Source organism: Dromiciops gliroides, chromosome 2, assembly GCF_019393635.1.
Source record: "Dromiciops gliroides isolate mDroGli1 chromosome 2, mDroGli1.pri, whole genome shotgun sequence".
Lineage (NCBI taxonomy): Eukaryota > Metazoa > Chordata > Mammalia > Microbiotheria > Microbiotheriidae > Dromiciops > Dromiciops gliroides.
Genome location: NC_057862.1, coordinates 167302426 through 167321561, shown reverse-complemented (window position 1 = coordinate 167321561; position 19136 = coordinate 167302426). Strand labels below are relative to the sequence as shown.

The following is a 19136-nucleotide window of genomic DNA, read 5'->3' as shown; positions in this document are numbered from 1 at the left end:
ATAAAAAAATCAACAGGGTCAGATTGAAATAATGTTCTAACTTTTAATTCTTTAAGCCTATTTTGTAAGGCTCACATATATTTAGCTATTGATAGATCTCCCCCCAACATAGAGGTATATATAGGCACAAATAGTCTTGCCTTCAGGGGAGGATGACCAAATAACGTCTCATAAGGAGAAATATGACAGTCTCCTCTGGGCCGACTCCTCAAATGAAAAAGAACTAGAGGGAGTACATCAGGTCATTTCAAATGAGTCTCATGGCCTAATTATTCAAGTAAAAGCTTAATTTCCTTATTCATATTCTCTACCGGTCTAGAGGATAGAGGATGGCAAGGAGTATAAAATTTTGGTACAACTCCCAAATTTGCATAAACTCTAGAAAGTACTGTGTCAGTAAAATGAGAACTTTTGTCTGAATCAATTTGAGCAGTAGAGCCATATCTAGGTACAATTTCTCTTATAATTATTTTGGTCACAAAGGCTGCATCAGGATATCTAATCTTTGGCAAAATTATAAAACCAATTTACAGTGATTTAAATAGAAGATGTGTTAGAGGGTGACCACCATATGTCACCTTCCTTTTACTGATTGAAAATTAAATCTTCAAAACAACTTATTGTAATACAAGAAGCCAATTATTGCCAATTATTGTGCCTGTGATTGCCTGTGCACCATAATGATGTCTTGAACAAATCACCAGGGAGACCTGGTTTCCTCACTTACCCAAATTTCTGATCTATGTTTATCATTATACCACTGTATACAGGTTACCACTCCCTTGTCTACATAACTAAGGTCTGGCCACTGAGTTTCGTAAAATGGGACCCTCAGTGGCTGCTGTCTTTGTAGGGCATCAGCTTATGAGCTGAACAATGACAAGCGTTTGTTAAGATTATAAGTTCAGCTGTCTGTGCACTGAAAGTTGATGGAAGTAAAGCTGACCACAATATGTCATAGTCAATAACCACAGTAGTAAATCTTAAACAGGCAACCCAAGGGCAGGGGCAATTATAAATTCTTTGGTAAGCTTTCTCAGGGCTACCAGATGTTCTACTTTCATTTTCAAAGGCTTAGGAACAAAGGCTTAGGTAAGAGCAGTAAGGGATTTCACAATACCTTGGATCTTATGTACTCGCTGAAATAGTTCTTAAACCAAATAACAGCTATCTTGATAGCAATTTTCTGGGTTAGGAACAAAGTGGCACCTTTTAAAAATGATAACCAGGTAAATACAAACAAAAACTGGGATTCAAAGCTTATAGGAATTGTAAATCAAATTCTGAAAAACAAGGAATGACAATCACCATAGTGGCTGGGTTAGGTATAACAAAATGAACAATTACATAAACATTCTAAAATTCTGAACAAAACAATAGATGGACTTACTGTTAGGATCAGATTTTGGCTTCTTTACTAAAAGGATTGGAGTGTTAGCCTCTGACCTACATAGAACAATAATCAAGGCACAGATGGTGGCTTCCATCCTTTGATAATAATTTACAAATACACAATGTGATTAAAAGATTTTCATCAAACTTTTTAACAATTACTTATATTTTCTAACACACAATAAATATCAATTTTCAAATCTGAAGAACAATTACCAATTCACTTAACAATATTCTACCCCAAAATAGGAAATTTAAGGTCTCCCCAAAAAAAGAAATGTGGTAAACAATCAAGTTAACAAATCATCAAACATAAATAAAACATTTTAAACCTTAAACATATTAGACATGACAGCATTAACTAATTTGTTCAGACCTGTCCAGGCATGTCCAGACTTGTCCTACTCTACTCCTTGCTCATAACCAAATTTCTTTATTTCTTTATCCTGCTTCTTTTTAAAACATTCTGTGGATATGTGTCCTCTATTTTCACAATAAAAATCAGCAAATTTTCCTCATTTTCCCTTTACTTTGAGGCATTTGTCAAATAGTGGCTAAAACTGATTTGGCCTTCTGGTTAAATTTTTCTTCCTTGTCATTTCCCTTATACATATATTGAGTGCAATATTATTTTCATGCCATCCAGGGCAATATTTTTTAAATACTCCTTAATATTTGTAAGATACTGATTCACAAAAGGAGTATTTATCATTCTAGCATCCCTAGGATTTACAGGGTCAGGCAAACCTTCTAGCATTCTTCCACAATCTATCATAAAATTTCATAGGAGTCTCATCTTTCTCCTGTGTTGTCTCTTGGAATTTACTATAGTTCTCTGGTCTTTCTGAGAAGAGCTCCATTCCCTTAATTAAATTATCTATAGCATCTCTTAGTTGTTTCATGTTTGTTATTAAAGAAAAAAGTAGAGATTGAGAGAATGTCTCTATCACATCAGGACATGTTGAGGCATATTAGGGCATGTTGAGGCATACCCAGTCTTCCCCTTCAGATTTAAAATAAGAAGGAAGACCTGATAGTACATTTACTACTGGATAAAGAATAACAGGCTCCTTCCTTTATCTAATTTCTTCAAAAATCATAGTAGATAACATTTTCCAGCAAATTAAATATTCTAACTGTTCCCAATTTTCCTGTTTTTCTAAGAAGTTTTCTAATTTGTCTAGAACATAGAGATCAAAAGTTCAAATTTGAGCCAAAAGTTCCTAAGGTTCTCACATTAATCAGAACAATATTTTTTTTATTTTTATTTTTTTTTAGTGAGGCAATTGGGGTTAAGTGACTTGCCCAGGGTCACACAGCTAGTAAGTGTTAAGTGTCTGAGGCCGGATTTGAACTCAGGTACTCCTGACTCCAGGGCCGGTGCTCTATCCACTGTGCCACCTAGCTGCCCCAATCAGAACAATATTTAATGACAGTTTCTCTAGTAATTTTTCTGCCTACAGTTAGTTTTCCTTTGTCTCATTTCTCAAAAAAAAATTGTCTAATGGAGAATCTTTAAGACTTAGCCTAGTTCCTCCATTGTACACACAGAGAGCAGAGCCCAGATCTGCTATACTAGGCAAAGAGAAACAGATACTTTGACTCTCAGATGAAGGTTAAAACCTTGCAGCACACACTCTGGTGGATGGGCCTGATCTTGATTCTGTTACTCATGACGGTTAGTTTAGCTAACCCAGATTCAGGTCCCCCTAGACTTTTGTCTGTTCCCTAAAATTTTAATCCAACTTCTAATTTGGAGATGTTACAAATTATGATCTCTTTATATTTGTTAGCCTCTAATTATTCTTTTTTTTTTTTGGTGAGGCAATTGGGGTTAAGTGACTTGCCTAGGGTCACACAGCTAGTAAGTATCAAGTGTCTGAGGCCAGATTTGAATTCAGGTCCTCCTGAATCCAGGGCCAATGCTCTATCCACTGTGCCACCTAGCTGCCCCAGCTTCTATTTATTCTAATATATCTCTATCTCCCTTTTTCATAAGATAAAATCATGAATGATTCTTCTTCTAACAGCAAGTCAATGCACAATTTAAAAAAGAGAACTTTCACAGATCTAGTAGGTAGCACAAAAAGCAGAAGTTCTTTATAAAAATCGAAACAACTCTTTAAAAATTGAAACCTAGGAACCACTGAGAATAATTTATAGCTAGTTTTCTAATTTTAAACCCAATTTTAAAATTACTTAGTACCAGAAGGCAGGAAAAGAAAAGGAAAGAAGGAAATGAGTATCTCAATCTGTAGCTTGAGAAGACTCATAGTTTGGAGACAGTTTGGTTTGATCAAGTGAGAATCTGCGTTCAGGTCTATCTCCTTCAAGAAGGGACCTAGCAGAAATATTCTCATGCTTGAGCTCAGAAATACAGTTCCAAGTTGGAAAAGAGGAACCCAAAGAACAGAATTATTGCAGGATCACGTTTGGGGTCACCAAAATTGTCATGAAAATTTTGAAGTCCAATGAAGAAAAAGAAAAAAAAAAGACTCCAAGCTGTAGAAAATAGGTTTATTGAGAGAGGGCCTATATCACAATAAAGCCAGTCTCTGGCAGGGGTAAGCCTGCAAAGACCCCAAGTTTTGGAATCCTGGTGGTTTTATACCCCTATACTTAGAGAATTGCAAATGGTAAGGAAAAGGATACATTGAAACTTGAACATTATCTTTAGTGACAAAGGTCATCTAGCCAACTAATCACAAGAGGGAAACAATTAGTCCTAAAGCATATTTCAAAAGCAACATGGGCATGTCTTTCATCCTGAAGCATACTTCTAAAGTAACAGGTCATAAATCTCAATACTGATTGGTTCCTTCAGCTTATTAGATACTATTCTTAGTGTTGTGGTTAACCACAATGCACCTTTTGAAAAGGGACATCACTACAAAGTTGATACATGACCCTTGGTTGAACATGTAACCACAATGGAAGGGGACAATGGTCAAGAGTCAAGTTTACAAGTACTGCATTGGCTCAAGCCACTAAAGAATATTTGTAATACATTGAGAACAAGTTGCACAATATTTATTTGCTGTGCTAGATTGTTAAATTAAGAGGCTAGAGAACACTTAAAAATGAATGAATCACCATTTGTAGTCTATTATACTGATTGTTATCACAGTTAAATCACTTATATTTAAGGGGTGAGGAAAATCTCACTCACAGACTGCTGCCTTGAGGAGAAATCCAAGTGGCTCAAGACCCTGGGAGCTGTGTTTCTTCCCACCTTACCAAGAATGCAGGAGTAGAATTGGAGGGAGGATCTTCCACTATTTAAAAAATCTTCCAGAAGAGAACACACCCACTCTAGTTCTGCTTCTGCACCAACTTCCTCTCTGCATGATGTGGAAGAAATACATACAATTTCCAAGATCATTAGCCACTTAAGCCCCTCCCCAGAGCTTACATAATTTTTTAATTGAAATAGGAAAAATGACCTTGCAGAATGGGCTTTGCATAAAACTGCATGAAATGGTTGCTATCCTTGAAATTGACTGAACAGTTAACTTATTGAGCATCTGACATATGCCCAATGCTAGGGTTCTAGAGAATGCAAAATAAGTTAGGAAGACAGTCCCTGGGTCAGCTAGGTGGTACAATGGATAGAGTAGCAGGCCTGGAGTCTGGAAGACTCATCTTCCTGAGTTCAAATCTGGCCTCAGACAGTTACTAGCTGTGTGACCCTGGGCAAGTCACTTAACCCTCTTTGCCTCAGTTTCCTCATCTGCAAAATGAGCTGGAGAAGGAAATGGCAAACTACTCCAATATCTTTGCCAAGAAAACTCCAAATGGGGTCATGAAGAGTTGGACACAACTGAAAAATGACTGAATAAAGACAATCCTTTTTCTTGAATGTGGCAGGTTACTTGCCCTATTTTGGCCTCAGTTTCCTCTTCAATAAAATGGAAGTTTGAACTAGATGATCTAAAGACCTTGGGAGCTGTATTTTTCCCCTTCCTGAAGAAGCTGAAGCAGAACTGGAAGAAAGAGTCTTCCACTATCAAAATCCTGCCAAAGAGCACACATCCACTCTCAGATCCCTAGATCCCAGGTCCCTTCTATATTGGAGTCAGAATGACCTGGGTTTGAGTCCTGCCCTGAATACTTATGAGCTGTATGACCCTGGGCAAATCATTTAGCTTCTCCAGCCCTCAGTTTTCTCATCTGCAAATTGAGGAGGTTGGAATCAATGAACTTTAAGGTCCTTTCCAGTTTTAATAAATCTATTATTCTATAACCACCTACAGCAGAGTAAGCAGCAGAATATAGTGGAAAAAAATCATTGGACTTTGTGTCAGAAGACCTGAGTTTGAATCCTGTCTCCAGAGCTTGCTGTGAGTAAACAGTTCAGTGTCCTCATCAGTAAAGGGGTTAATACTTCATTATTCACCTCACAGGTTATTGTGAGAAGAAAATAATTTCAATTGTTACAGTAACATAGGATTTTATAGAATTTGGATTAAGAAGGGATTTTAAAGATGATCTAACCCAGGACTCTCATTTTGCTGATGAGGAAACTGAGGCCCAGAAGCATTAATTGATCTACTCCATAGTTACATAGAGGTAGTAAATAGCAGGCCTGGAATTTGAACCCAGGTCTTCCAAATAATAATAACCAGCATTTATATAGTACTTTAATTATATCATCTCATTTGATTCTCACAATAACCCTGGAAGGTAGGTGCTATTTAATAATTCCGTTTTGTAGGTTAGAAAACTAAGGCTGAAAGGTGAATGATTTCCCTGGCTCAGATAGATAGGATTTGAACTTAAGTCTTTCTGAGTCTAAGTCCAGCAATCCATCCACTGTGGTACCACCTAGATGCCCATCTTTTTGAGTGCCTTTTTTAATAGTATGCAGTCATGATATCACTGCAACACACTGTTTGGCATAAAATCAATGGACCCTAACCAAATGTTTACATCAGTCAGAGAGAATGGGGGGAAAAACCCAACAATCTACTGTCTTCAATAACCAGAAAACAAGTGTTTTCAAAATAGACTGTTTCATTGTTAACTGACATGGCCAGTGAATGGAATGTTCAGGTTACCTGAAATGTCTCCTTATTGATGGTGAATGAAACTTCCTAGGGACAAGGATTTCCATAATCTCATCCATCCTTTTAAAAATGGAGACCTGTAGGACCTTTAGTGCCTACACCATGATGGACTGATCCCTTGAGTTTCTTGGATGTTTTGTTGTTATTGTTGTTGTTGTTACTTATTTGTTTAAATCACTTTAACAAGCATGTGATTATGCTATTGTTGGAATTGTGAATTGTTTTAACCATTTGGTTTGGTTTGTGTTTACAATTTGGAATTTAGATGAGAAAGTGAATAAAACAGCCATTCCCTTTAACTCAGAGATCCCCCCGGTAGGTTTCTACTCCAAGGAGGTCAATGATAAAAAGAAATGCCTCATATGCACCAAGATATTCATAGCAGCACACTTTTTTTTTTTAGTGAGGCAATTGGGGTTAAGTGACTTGCTCAGGGTCACACAGCTAGTTAAGTATTAAGTGTCTGAGGCCGGATTTGAACTCAGGTACTCCTGACTCCAGGGCCGGTGCTCTATCCACTTCGCCATCTAGCTGCCCCAGCAGCACACTTTTTAATAGAAAAACTAGAAACAAAACAAATGCTTCCTGATCAGAAACTGGTTAAATAGTGATGCCTAAATGTAATGGAATATTACTTCATTGTAAGAAATAGCAAACACAGGGAAGCACAGAAAGACTTAAGCAATCAGATGCCAAAGTAAGCAGAGCCAGGAAAATAATATAAACAAGGACTATAATAACAAAAACAGGGGGGAAACTACGTGCATCAACAGAGCTGTCAAAATTGAATATGGTGAATTCTAAGAAGAAATGTGAAAATGTACCTTCCTCCTTCTTTTCAGAGGGAGAGGAAAATATGTGGAGAATATAGTAAATAATATCAAACTTTGTTCACATGTTGATTAGCTTGTTCAACTATTCCCTCCTTCTTTATTCTTTGTTATTAAGGAGGTCCTCTAAAGGGAAAGGAGATGGTAGAATATGTCTGGAAATGAAAATCATGTCAAAAAAAAAATCAGCCCTTTGCCACCCAGGAATCTTTTATACAATAACCAGATTATGGAAGCCATGTCAGCTTACTTTGAAAGAGGTAAAATTAAAAATAGAAAATGGTGGCAATGATTTTAAGTGACAGTGAAAAGTTAAATCTTTCTGCTAAACTTCACACAGGTAGAAAACACAATGCTTCTGAAATTCAGGAGAAGTACTTAGTACATCTTTCCAAAACGAAGTCTAAGTAGAAATATAAGTAACATTGTCATAGGCAATGCTAGCCATCATTAGAAAGTACTTCTCAAAAATAATTATGTTGACAGAAGCTGTGAGGAGCTTACTATATACTTGCTGACTCAATAAAAATACAAATCTGAAATTTCTCTGAATTTCTTTTAATCCTAGTCCAAAAACAGAGTTATGTTTTCCAAAAAAAGTAGCACTTTTTCATAGAAAAACTTGAAACAAATCAGAGATGTTAAACATTTCTGCAGTTCTTACGAAATAACTCATGAGTAAAACAAATTAGATAATTCAATCTATTAATAGGTCCCATATTAACGAAGTAGCATGTCTGGCCTCCTTGAGAATTCTGGGTTACATAAGTAAGTGAGAGAACTAAGGGAGGAAATAAAGAGATGGTCTTAATGAAGGTGGAATTGGGTTAATGAGAAAAGGTTTCTTGGCAGAGATGAATTGTGATGCTACACAAAAGTTAGTTAACCTAACTTGTATTCATGATCCATCCCCACTCTCCTACAGTACAGGGTTAGCCAAAAGTCATGATGTTTTAATAACTTTTTGAAAATTATTTTTTATTTTTTGCTATTTATGAGATGTTTTTCACTAGTAATATAAATTCATATATATGTATGTATGCATGTATACATATATATACATACTGTACATAATGCTACAGTATTGTACATTAAAAACAAAAAATTGAGGATTTATTAAATATTGAAACCCCTTCATGACTTTTGGGCCCCCTGTACATTTCACTGGTTTAGCCCTGGGATTAGCCTGCATGTAGTTTCCATTTACCTATCATATTATCTTCAATAGCTATAATTAAGATATGAAGAATCTTTTAAAGTGATATCTGAAACCTTTTTGACCCTTGTCTCAGGGTTTCAGGCAGGTAGTATTTTGTTGTTGTTGTTGAATAATTTCAGTCATGTCCAACTTTCCAGGACCCCATTTAGGGTTTTCTTGGCAGAGATACTGGAGTGGTTTGCATTTCCTTCTCCAGCTCATTTTATAGTTGAAAAAACTGAGGCAAACAGGGTTAAGTGACTTGCCCAGGGTCACACAGCTAGTAAATGTCTGAGGCTAAATATGAACTCAGGTCCTCCTGACTGCAGGCCTGACATTCTATCCACTGTTCCACTTGGCACCCATAGGTAGCATTTTAGAGGAGTTTAAATCTAAGCTACAGCTAGCTGGGTTTAGTTTTTTCTTAGCTTCTCCTTTACATTTGTGTGCTCATTTTGTCCTGCCATCTTGAGGATTCTGGATTACACAAGTAATCAAGAGAATTCAAGAGGGAGAGACAGAGATAGACAGAGACAGGGACAGAGACAAAAAGAGAGAGAAAAGGAAAGACAGAGGGAGGGGGGAAGATGATTTTAATGAAGGTGGAATTGGGTTAGTCAGCAAAGGTTTCCTGGCATAGGTGTGCGATCTCACACAAAAGACACAATAGCCATAGATTAATAGAGAGGAAGGGAGTTTGTTTCAAGTAGTTTAAATAACATGAGCCAAAATACATGGGATTATATATTTAGAGCTAGAAAAGACCCTGAGCATAATCTAGTTGAACCTACTCATTCTATAGATAAGAAAACTGAACCCCATATAGGTTAAGTGACTTGGCCAAGGTCATACAGGTGGCAAATCCAGTGTTTCAATCCAGGTTCTCTGACTCCGATTTCATCTCTCTTTCCACTGTACCATTGGTCTATGAGCCTCACAATTGGAGGTAGAATAATAGTCTTACTCCTGCTTGCTAGATGCAATTGAACTGGACTAAATTATATACATTTCTTGTCTAGGCCTATCACACATAGAATACATTTCTTCATGTGCATGGGCACACGGGCCTATTGATGAACCCCACAGGTATAAAATCCTAGTCTTTCTTAGCTCAATATAATCTTTCATCCATAGTTACACTGAGTAAGTAGGATCAACTTGTGTTAACCCTTTCTAATCCAATACTCACAACTGAAATTTGTCTTAACTCTTACAAGCCACTCTGTTAATAGAAGTATGGTGTCTTTGGAGACTGCGGTTGGACTTTATGACCACGGAATGAATGATTCAGGCACCAGATTATTATGTAATGCACTAAATCATTTTCCATCTCTAGAGTTAGTTTCCTCACTTATAAAGCAGAGGGGCTAAACCACATAAACTCTAAGGTCTCTTCCAACTGTAATAAACCGTGCTTCCATGTCAGTGACAAGTCCAGATTTAATAAAACCTCAGGCAACTTTCTTCATTCCAAGACAGTGCAATAGAAATTTAAAAACCAAAGTTTATTGCTTCTTCAGTTCCATAACAAACCTTTCCCACCTACTATTTTAAGGATTTTTAAAAGTTCACACATTTTGTCCAGTGTTTAGCTTTGCAAATTCCACTGACATTGCCAAATATTTTTCTCTAATACCTTTCTGCTTGTTAGTCATTTTAGAATAAAAAGAGAACCAATAATCTTTTTTCCAGTCCAGAGCTCACCATTTTGTATTTGCAGTTAATTTCACTCTTTTTATACTTTTAGGTTCGGGTGATGCTGGATTTATGTAACACCACCAAAGGAATCTGCTTAACAGGTATGCTCACAGATTCAGTGAACTGTTCTGTCTTACATGCAGAATTCCCAGTGGCAGAATTATTACTGGGAGAAAAGAATTATTCTGCGAATGACATTTCGGTTTACTCTCAGAGATATTATGTAAGTGGGGAAAAAATCCTAATGTGGGTAATCACTATAAAATGTTACAACATTTGCAGTATTGATACAGAAATGTGTACTTCAAGGGGATTTCATTACAGGAAGAGATCACTAATTCTGACAAATTAGAAACTTGAAATAATTTGAACAGGGTCAAGGATTTTGCCTTGGTACTAAGCAAAAGAACTTTACTAACAAACCCAACAGCATAAATGAGATGTCAAAAGCAATGTTTACCAATTCAGGAGGAAGAATGCCTTTTAAGCTTATTAAGGTAAACATCATTTCTGTATACACAATGTACAAATCAACAGTAAAAGTCAAGGTTAATTCTACTTAGGTTGGGTCTAACCAACAGGTCAATAAAAAAACCCTCAGTTATTAATAGCCTGCTGTGTTGGCCAGGCCTGTGCTAGGACCAAGGCCTCCCTTAGATAATTGAAACAACTGAAATTCCAGCCTAGTTCCCCGTCATTTTTGCACAAATCAGGTTCAAACATGAAGAAAAGTGTTGAATAGGTAAAGAAGTCACAAAAGGGCAACACAACCTTGGGAGAAGGGAGCATGGAAGGGGATATAATAGTCATAGGGGTTATAGCTGATGACACCACATTCTCCTGGCCTTTTTCTTCTTCCTTTGATCTCTCCTCTGTTCTTTTTCTAGACCCTTCTGCCCTTTAATTAGGGTTCTCCCTTTATGACCTCATCTACTCCCTTAGCTTCAATATTACCTCTATAAAGATGAATGTCTATAGTGAAGAGAATGCTAGAATTGGAGTCAGGGAGACCTGAGTTCAAATTTAGCCTCAGATACTTACTAGCTGTGTGACCCTGGGCAAGTCACTTGACACTGTTTACCTCATTTTCTTATCTATAAAATGAGTGGGAGAAGGAAATGGCAAACCACTCCAGTATCTTTGCCAAGAAAACTCAAAAGAAGGGTCACAAAGGATCAGGCATCACTGAAAAAAATGACTAACAACAAATACTCCATCCAAACTCAAACTCTTTGTTGCTTCCAAACTCAGTTTCTGCTTTTCTGCCACTAGGGCCTTTGCTTATCCAGTTCCCACTATATGGAACGGCTACTTCTTCCCCTTGCCCTCTCCCTGCCTCTCCCCAACTCCCTACATGAGTCAGATTTTACCCACCTTTCAAGGTCTAGCTCACATCCTACCTTCTTCTCTATGTGGGCCTCACTGTGGTCTCTCCATCAAGGGGTAGCTTCTTCTTCCTCTGAGCTCCCAGGACACTTTAAACTTCTCTCATAGCATTAATCACATACTACTTTGCACCATAGTTATTTTGTACATTATCTTATTTTTTTTCTTACTGTGCCCCCCTACCATCCCCAACTAGACTGTGAATTTCTTAAGGGCATGTTAATATTTTTATAATCCCTTTTGGAGTCTAGACCAGGAATTTTTAACCTGCTGGCTATAAACCAACCTCCTCCTTCCAGGGATCCATGGATGGATTTTAGGAAGTCTGTGAACTTGAATGGGAAAAAATACATCTTTGTTTTCACTAACTCTAACTGAAATTGACCATTTCCTTCAATTACAAATTTTGAAATATATTTTATTCTGAAAAGAGGTCTAGGGGCTTCATCGGACTTCCAAAGGAGCTCTCTACCTGTAAAATATTTTAAATACCTAGAACACTATAAAAATATTAATGTTTAGTGACTGATATGATGTCCATGTATATGTGTGCCTTAGGGTATTATGGGGTTTTGGGGAGGGGAAGGAAGTTTTTCATTAACTGGTGATAGCTACTTCTTTCTGCTCAGCAGGTTGCTGTCTTGACCTAATATAGCTACAGTGGTATAGCAGGTAGATCACTGGACCTAGAGTCAGGAAGACCTGAGTTTGAATTTTGTCTGAGATACTCAGTGGCTGTGTGACCCTGGCCTTGAGTTTCCTCATTCCTTTATTTTACAAATAAAGGGATTGGCCTCTGGTGACCTCTGAGGCCCTTTCCAGCTCTATTATCTACTATCCTATAGTCCTATAAATTGGGGGTGGGGCAGTAAATAGGGATTGCAAGGGCAAAGCCTTGGACTGACTTACCTTAGGGGTACAAAAGAAGAAGACATGGTCCTTGTCTTTAGGGGCTTACACTGGAGTTAAGATCATCTTTATTCATCATGGCAGAAACACCATTAAGCAGCACTTGGTGAGCTTAAGTACAGTTACTATATTACTTACATAATAAATCTGCATCACGGGGCAGCTAGATGGTGCAGTGGATAGAGCACCGGCCCTGGAGTCAGGAATACCTGAGTTCAAATCCGGCCTCAGACACTTAGTGCGTGACCCTGGGCAAGTCACCTAACCCCAATTGCCTCACTAAAATAAATAAATAAATGAATGAATGAATGAATGAATGAATGAATGAATGAATGAATCTACATTACCCTAAAAATAATCAGGGCTTGGCAGGTTGATAAACAAGTAAAAAATTATTCAATTCATCAAAAAGCTTTCTTTTTTTTATTTTTTGAGGCAAAGTTAAGTGATATGCTCAGGGTCACATTTCTAGTAAGTGTCTGAGGCCAGATTTGAACTCAGGTCTTCCTGATCCAGGGCCAGTGCTTTATCTACTGTGCCATCTAGCTGCACCAACAAGCTTTTATTAAGGGCCTAGAATCACATATTTAGAGTTTTAAAAGATTGACCTTAAAAATCAACCAGACTAACCCTTTTCATTTTATATTTGAGGAAACTGCAGTTCAGAGAGGTGATTTGATTTAATCATATCACACAGCTAGTAAGCAGTAGAACCAAGACTTTTGCCCAGTTCCTCTGACTCCCAATCCAACACTTGGTCAAGTGATATAATTAGCTTTAAGAATACAAAAGAGGTGGGGGCAGCTAGGTGGCGCAGTGGATAAAGCACCGGCCCTGGATTCAGGAGTACCTGAGTTCAAATCCGACCTCAGACACTTGATACTTACTAGCTGTGTGACCCTGGGCAAGTCACTTAACCCCCATTGCCCTGCAAAACAAAACAAAAAAAAAAAAGAATACAAAAGAGGGGGCAGCTAGGTGGCGTAGTGGATAAAGCCCTGGCCCTGGATTCAGAAGGACCTGAGTTCAAATCCGGCTTCAGGCACTTGACACTCACTAGCTGTGTGACCCTGGGCAAGTCACTTAACCCTTAATGCCCTGCAAAAAAAAAAAAAAAGAATACAAAAGAGACAGTCCTGAAGTTCAGGAAGCTTACATTCTACTTTGGCAAAGTAGTTGCTTCAATGAGCAGGCTCAGAAGCTAATATATTCTCCATTCAATTTATTCTATCCTACTAATTGTTGGCACAGAGTAGGCATTTAATAAATGTTTAGTGATTATTGATTGATCAATTATGGAGGCTGCTCAAAAAATATTAATTGATCTAAACTAATGCAATTTCAGGCAGCACAATAAACATCTTTGTGGGGGGAAATAGCTGTTTTGTTGGGTTTTTTTTTAACCTAAGATTCTGTGGCTTGAATATCTTCCATCCCTGCCTTGGCATGTGACCATGATGGATACTAAAGAAATGAGTGGATAAGTGAAATTACAAGCACAAAATCACTGCTGAAAGAGAAAAGCAGTTACTTTCGCCCTTTTCCCAATTTATTTTATGATGATAAAATGGCTTCTGCGCTAAGCATTGAATGCTGTGTGATGAGGCTATTGAGAACACTTAGAGATAAATTGTGATTGTGCAAGGGGGTGGGGAAGAGGAATCATATCTTTGCTGGAAATTGGTTGAGGTTGTTAATACTTGGCACCTCAAAATGCTGTTAAAAAGCAACTCTTTCTGCTTTCCCCTCTGCCTTGAAAATGGGCCTGATTTTACTTGGAAAGCTCTATAATTAAAACTTAGCTGTGCAAAGTACAAATTTGAGAGATGAGTGGGCGCCAGATATCTTAAAACTGACCCAGGCTTTAGGGTTTTAGGGTGGGAGTCTTTGACAGCCTGGAATGCTGTGGAGATGGATTCCACAAATAGGAGTTCTGGGTCATGGCCCTGAGTAGGTTCAGCTCTGTCAGGTAAGGACTTGGGACCGATAAACATGAGGGGAGGGGCTGAGTCAATTACCTGGAAAAGTTTATTATTAGGGCTAGAACAGACATGAGGCTATTGAGCCCAACTTACTCATGTTACAGATTAAGAAACTGAGGTCCAGATAGGGTAAATCTTGCCCAAGAGGTTAAGGATTTGCCTCAGGTCACACAGGGAGTCAGAGATGGAGCAAAGATTTGAACTCAGATTCTCTGAATCCAAATTCAACACTCATTTTTTAGGTTGCTGTGGCTGAAGAAGCTGGAACAAGGAGGTAGCTAAATCTGGGGGCAAGGGTTAGAGAGGGAGAGCAAGTCCAAATTTTGAATCAGGAATTACCTTTACCAGGGAAGTTCCTTGGAGTTTAACATGAATCCCATTAGCTATAAATGCAGGTCTTGTTCCTTTCCCTTCCCTTTAGTCTCTGTCAGTGGTTGCTATGGAGATAAGAAAAGATACTGAAGTTAGCATAGCATCCAGCTCACAGGCAAGTACATGTGTCTAGTTGTCTGTGGCACAGGCTCAAGTTACATGGATGCATCGTGTCTAGAAATGCAAGGGGGGAGAGTTCTTCTGTGCTCTGCCCCAGTTAGACAACCTTTGGACTAATAGAGTGAGTTCTTCATGACACATTTTAGTAAGAATATCGGCAAACGGGAGAGCTTCCAGACTTAGGGTGAGACAGATAGAGAGAAGGCTTGAAATTGTGCCGTCTGAGGATCAGGTGAAAGAAATGGGCATGTTTGGCCTGAGGAAGAGAAGAGAGGAGTCATGGTAGTTGTCTTTAGGCCTTTTGGATGGCTGTGAAGCAGACAATTAAGCTCTTCTGCTAATAGCCAGTGGGCAGAATGAGGAACACTAGGTAGAAGATGTACAAAACAAAAAACCAACAACTTGAAAAAACTTCCCAATAATCAGGAATTAGGGTTATAGAGAAGCCTTCATAGGATCACAGCATCAACCATTTAGAGCTAGAAGAGGCCTCAGAGCCCATCTAGTCCAATCTACTCATTTTATTGGTGAAGAAACTAAAGCGCACAGCAGTAAAATGACTGGTCCAAGGTCCCAGAGTTATGACATGGTACTGGGGCCCATCTCAGAGGTTTTTAGGTAAAGACTGGATGACCCTTTATGAGAAATTCCATAGAAGGTCCCTTTGACTCTGAATATTCTATGATTTTGTGAAGTGTTGTAAATAGTTGAAATTATAGAGTTAGCGGTGACATTGTGGAGAAAGAGCTGCACTCTTTGGTCAGGAAAACCTGGCTTCAGATCCTGCATTTGATACTAGATTTGTGGCTCAGTGCAAGTTATAACCTCTATGTGCCTTAGAAAGCTCCCTGGGGTTTATCTATCTACTAGATTGGTGGGGACTATAACTCATCTATAATTTAGTAGACATAATCTCTACATTAATAGATAGATATAAATCTGTATAAATCCTATCATTTATAATGACTATTTGAGTTCATAGTTGGAACTATTAGCTAACCAGCTCATCTTTGGTTTATTCTTAGGGTGAACTTTTCAAAACCTTGTGTACCCAAGACCTAATGCCAGATATTAATTTTCCTGACTATTTCTGGTTACCCTCCAACACAGATTTTTCTATGCCCCCAGGAACATAACATATGGGCTGACTTAGAAGATGGTGGAAGATGGACTTCTTAAGACAGGCTCATGTGTTCATCTACCTTTTTATGTGGATATGGCACAAAATGGATTTAATTTTCAGATGCCTTAGCCAAGGAAGAGACCCTGTATACTCAGATTTTTTTTTCTCTTCCCTGCTCATGTATAACTCTCATCCATGTGATGGCAACAGGGAAAAATGAAAGTTGAAATTCAATAAAATTATTTGAGAAGGATTGTCCTTCACAGGGCTTCCAAGAGAATCAAATGAGATAATGGGCATCAGGATTAGGGAGGGGAGCTGTGATTTAATTGGTATCAAAACTCCCTTGATAAATGCTGGGCAATACTTTCTCTATAATTCATAGCCTCAAGAAAACTGTCTAGAGGTTGTGACTTGTGAAAGGTCACACAACCAGTATATGCCATTGGCAGGATTTGGACTCAGATTTGGAAAAAGGGTTGCCTCTCTTTCAACTATACCACTGCATAGAGCTTATACCAGGCCTCTAGCTGGGGGAGTAAAGCAAGAACATCTTAATGATGGAGATAATAAGTGGTATTTACTTTTATTTAGCACTTTTTAAAAAGTTTGCAAGATCCTTAACAGACATCATCTCATTTGAGCCTCACACTAACCCCAAGAAGCAGGGGTAGATAGATAGATATAGATAGATAGATAGATAGATAGATAGATAGATAGATAGATAGATAGATAGATAGGTTATGTGTATATACACATATGTAATACATATATGCATATATATAATTTATATGTATATATATAATTATTATCCCCATTTTACAGGTAAGGAAACTAAAACTCAAAAAGGTTCAGTGATTTGCCAAAGGTCATATAGGAAGAAAATGTCAGAGGCAGGATTTGAACCTAGGACTTCCTGACTTTAAGACCTACCCTGTAGCCACTATGCAATGGTAGGTATAGACAAAAAACATCATAGCATTTCAAGGGTGAGTGGGATGCCTAGGTGGAGATGTTTCTCTATGAGGTTAGAACATCTTGATTTGTTTAACTGCATTCATCAGTCAATTCATTAAAACAATCGATTTCTTGGATTCTCCCCCTCCCCCCACCAATGATTGGCTATTTGCCTGGAATGACCAAATTAACCATTTGTGTTAGTATTAGATAGGTTTAGCCTCAGACTCCATATGAGGTTTGAATTGGCCTGTGGTGGCGAGTGATTAAGTGGATATGATACCTGTGTGAAAGTGGAGACTTCTCCCATTGCAGCAAATGGCTCTATTCATGGGCACAAAGAGAGCTTTTTCTGTCCTGCCTCTTACTAGCTGTGGGAACACAGGGAGGCATCTCCGAAGGAATTCTTTCACAGGCAGGAGAATCAGGCATACTGACTTCTGCAGTACAGAGCTTTGGGGAATGATGTTTGTGAACTCTCATCTTTTCTGAGCTCCCCTGCTCTAGAATACATAGTATGCGTGGGTACAGGCCCATGCCTATCAGTCCTTGCTACTGGGGAAGACTGAGGTTGGCAGATCGCTTGAGGTCAAGAGTTATGAGCTGCAGAGAAGCACTGAAGCCAATCAGATGCCTGCATGAGGTTCGGCATCAATATGATGGGGGGGAGAGGGGAGGGAACCAGGCTGCTTAAGGAAGGGGGAACCAATCCAGGTCAGAAAACCGAGCAGGTCAGACCTTCCAAACTGATCGATCAGCAGTGGGATCTGGCCTGTGGGTGACTGCTATCCTGCCAGCTTGGGAGAGATAGGGAGATCTAATCTAAAAAAAAATTCACAATTTCCCTGTCACCCACCAAATAAAGTCTCGATTCTATCCAATTTTTCTCCAACCTTATCTTTTCCTACTCCCCATCATGATTTCACTAATCCAGTCAGGCCAATCTCCTTACTATTCCCTACCCCGCCCCAGCATCTCATGCTCATTCCCCTTTTATGATGTTCTCCTCTCACCTCTCTATGAAGCTATATTCTTTCCTATCACTAATTCCCCAAATCAAGATTGATTTCACTCCTGAATAATAGTTAGCATTTATATTGTTTTATGTTTGCAAAGCATTGTGCATAGGTTATCAAATTTGAGCCGCACAACAACCCTATGAGGTAGGTGCCATTATTATTTCTATCTTACAAATGAGGAAGCTGAGGGCTGACCAAGGTTAAATGATTTGCTTAAGGTCAAACAGCTAATAAGTGTCTGAGGCTCATTATATGAATAAAATAAGTGAATGGAACTATGGATGAATTTATGGAAAGAACTTTCCAGTACTTGGGGTTATTTTTATTACTCATAGTCTTTGAAAAACAAGAGTATTTATTTCTGTTTCTCGTGTTTCAATCTCCTTAACTTGCCTGAGCACCCAAGAAGAATGATTTAAAGTAAGACGTAGCTATTTGTGACAGCAAGAATTTGTTTGTTGGAATATTTGCAAATGACTCATCTGAACCCCTGAAATCCCTTGGCAATTATGCACCAAGGAAGTTATTTGTTATCTGATACTGACCCTCACTTTTCTCATGAAATTGAAAAGAATTTTTAAAAAACAGACACTCTAGAAAACTGGGTTATTCTGCCATTATCTTAACCATCTTCATAAAGAAAATCTCTTTTGATAGGGTACTAAATAATTTAAGGAGAATAATTATTGGCTTACTTAGGTCTTTGCTTATGTAAGATAAACACTTGTGTGATGGCAACTTCATTAATCAGTCATAAGAATAGAATAAGAAACATTCTTTGTAAGATGAAACTTAAGCAAAGACTGATGATTTCTTTTGGCAAAAGGGTGATGGTTGAATTGCTCATTGGGTTCTTTCAACACAGTTATTTAATGAGCTCTAAACAAAATCAAAAAGTTATGGTCTCAATTTGTTCATTGTAACCAGTCAAATGTTTAGTAGTAATATTATGAGTATTATTATTAATTAGTAGTAGTAGTATATATTAAAAGGGGATGGGGGTAGTGAGATGTTCTATTGTTTATTGATTTTTATGCCAATTTTACTTTTGCCACCAATTTTTCTTCTAATATATGTATTATAT

The 19136-nt window shown here is 38.0% G+C and overlaps 1 protein-coding gene across 1 annotated transcript in view; it reads left to right on the top strand.

Moving 5' to 3' along the window:
- Positions 1-19136, top strand: part of GLDN (gliomedin) — a 98140-nt gene that overhangs the window by 29596 nt on the left and 49408 nt on the right. Inside the window, exon 2 of the mRNA XM_043990086.1 lies at positions 10234-10285. Within this exon, the coding sequence (XP_043846021.1) occupies positions 10234-10285 (52 nt within the window). The remainder of the gene's footprint in view (positions 1-10233; positions 10286-19136) is intronic.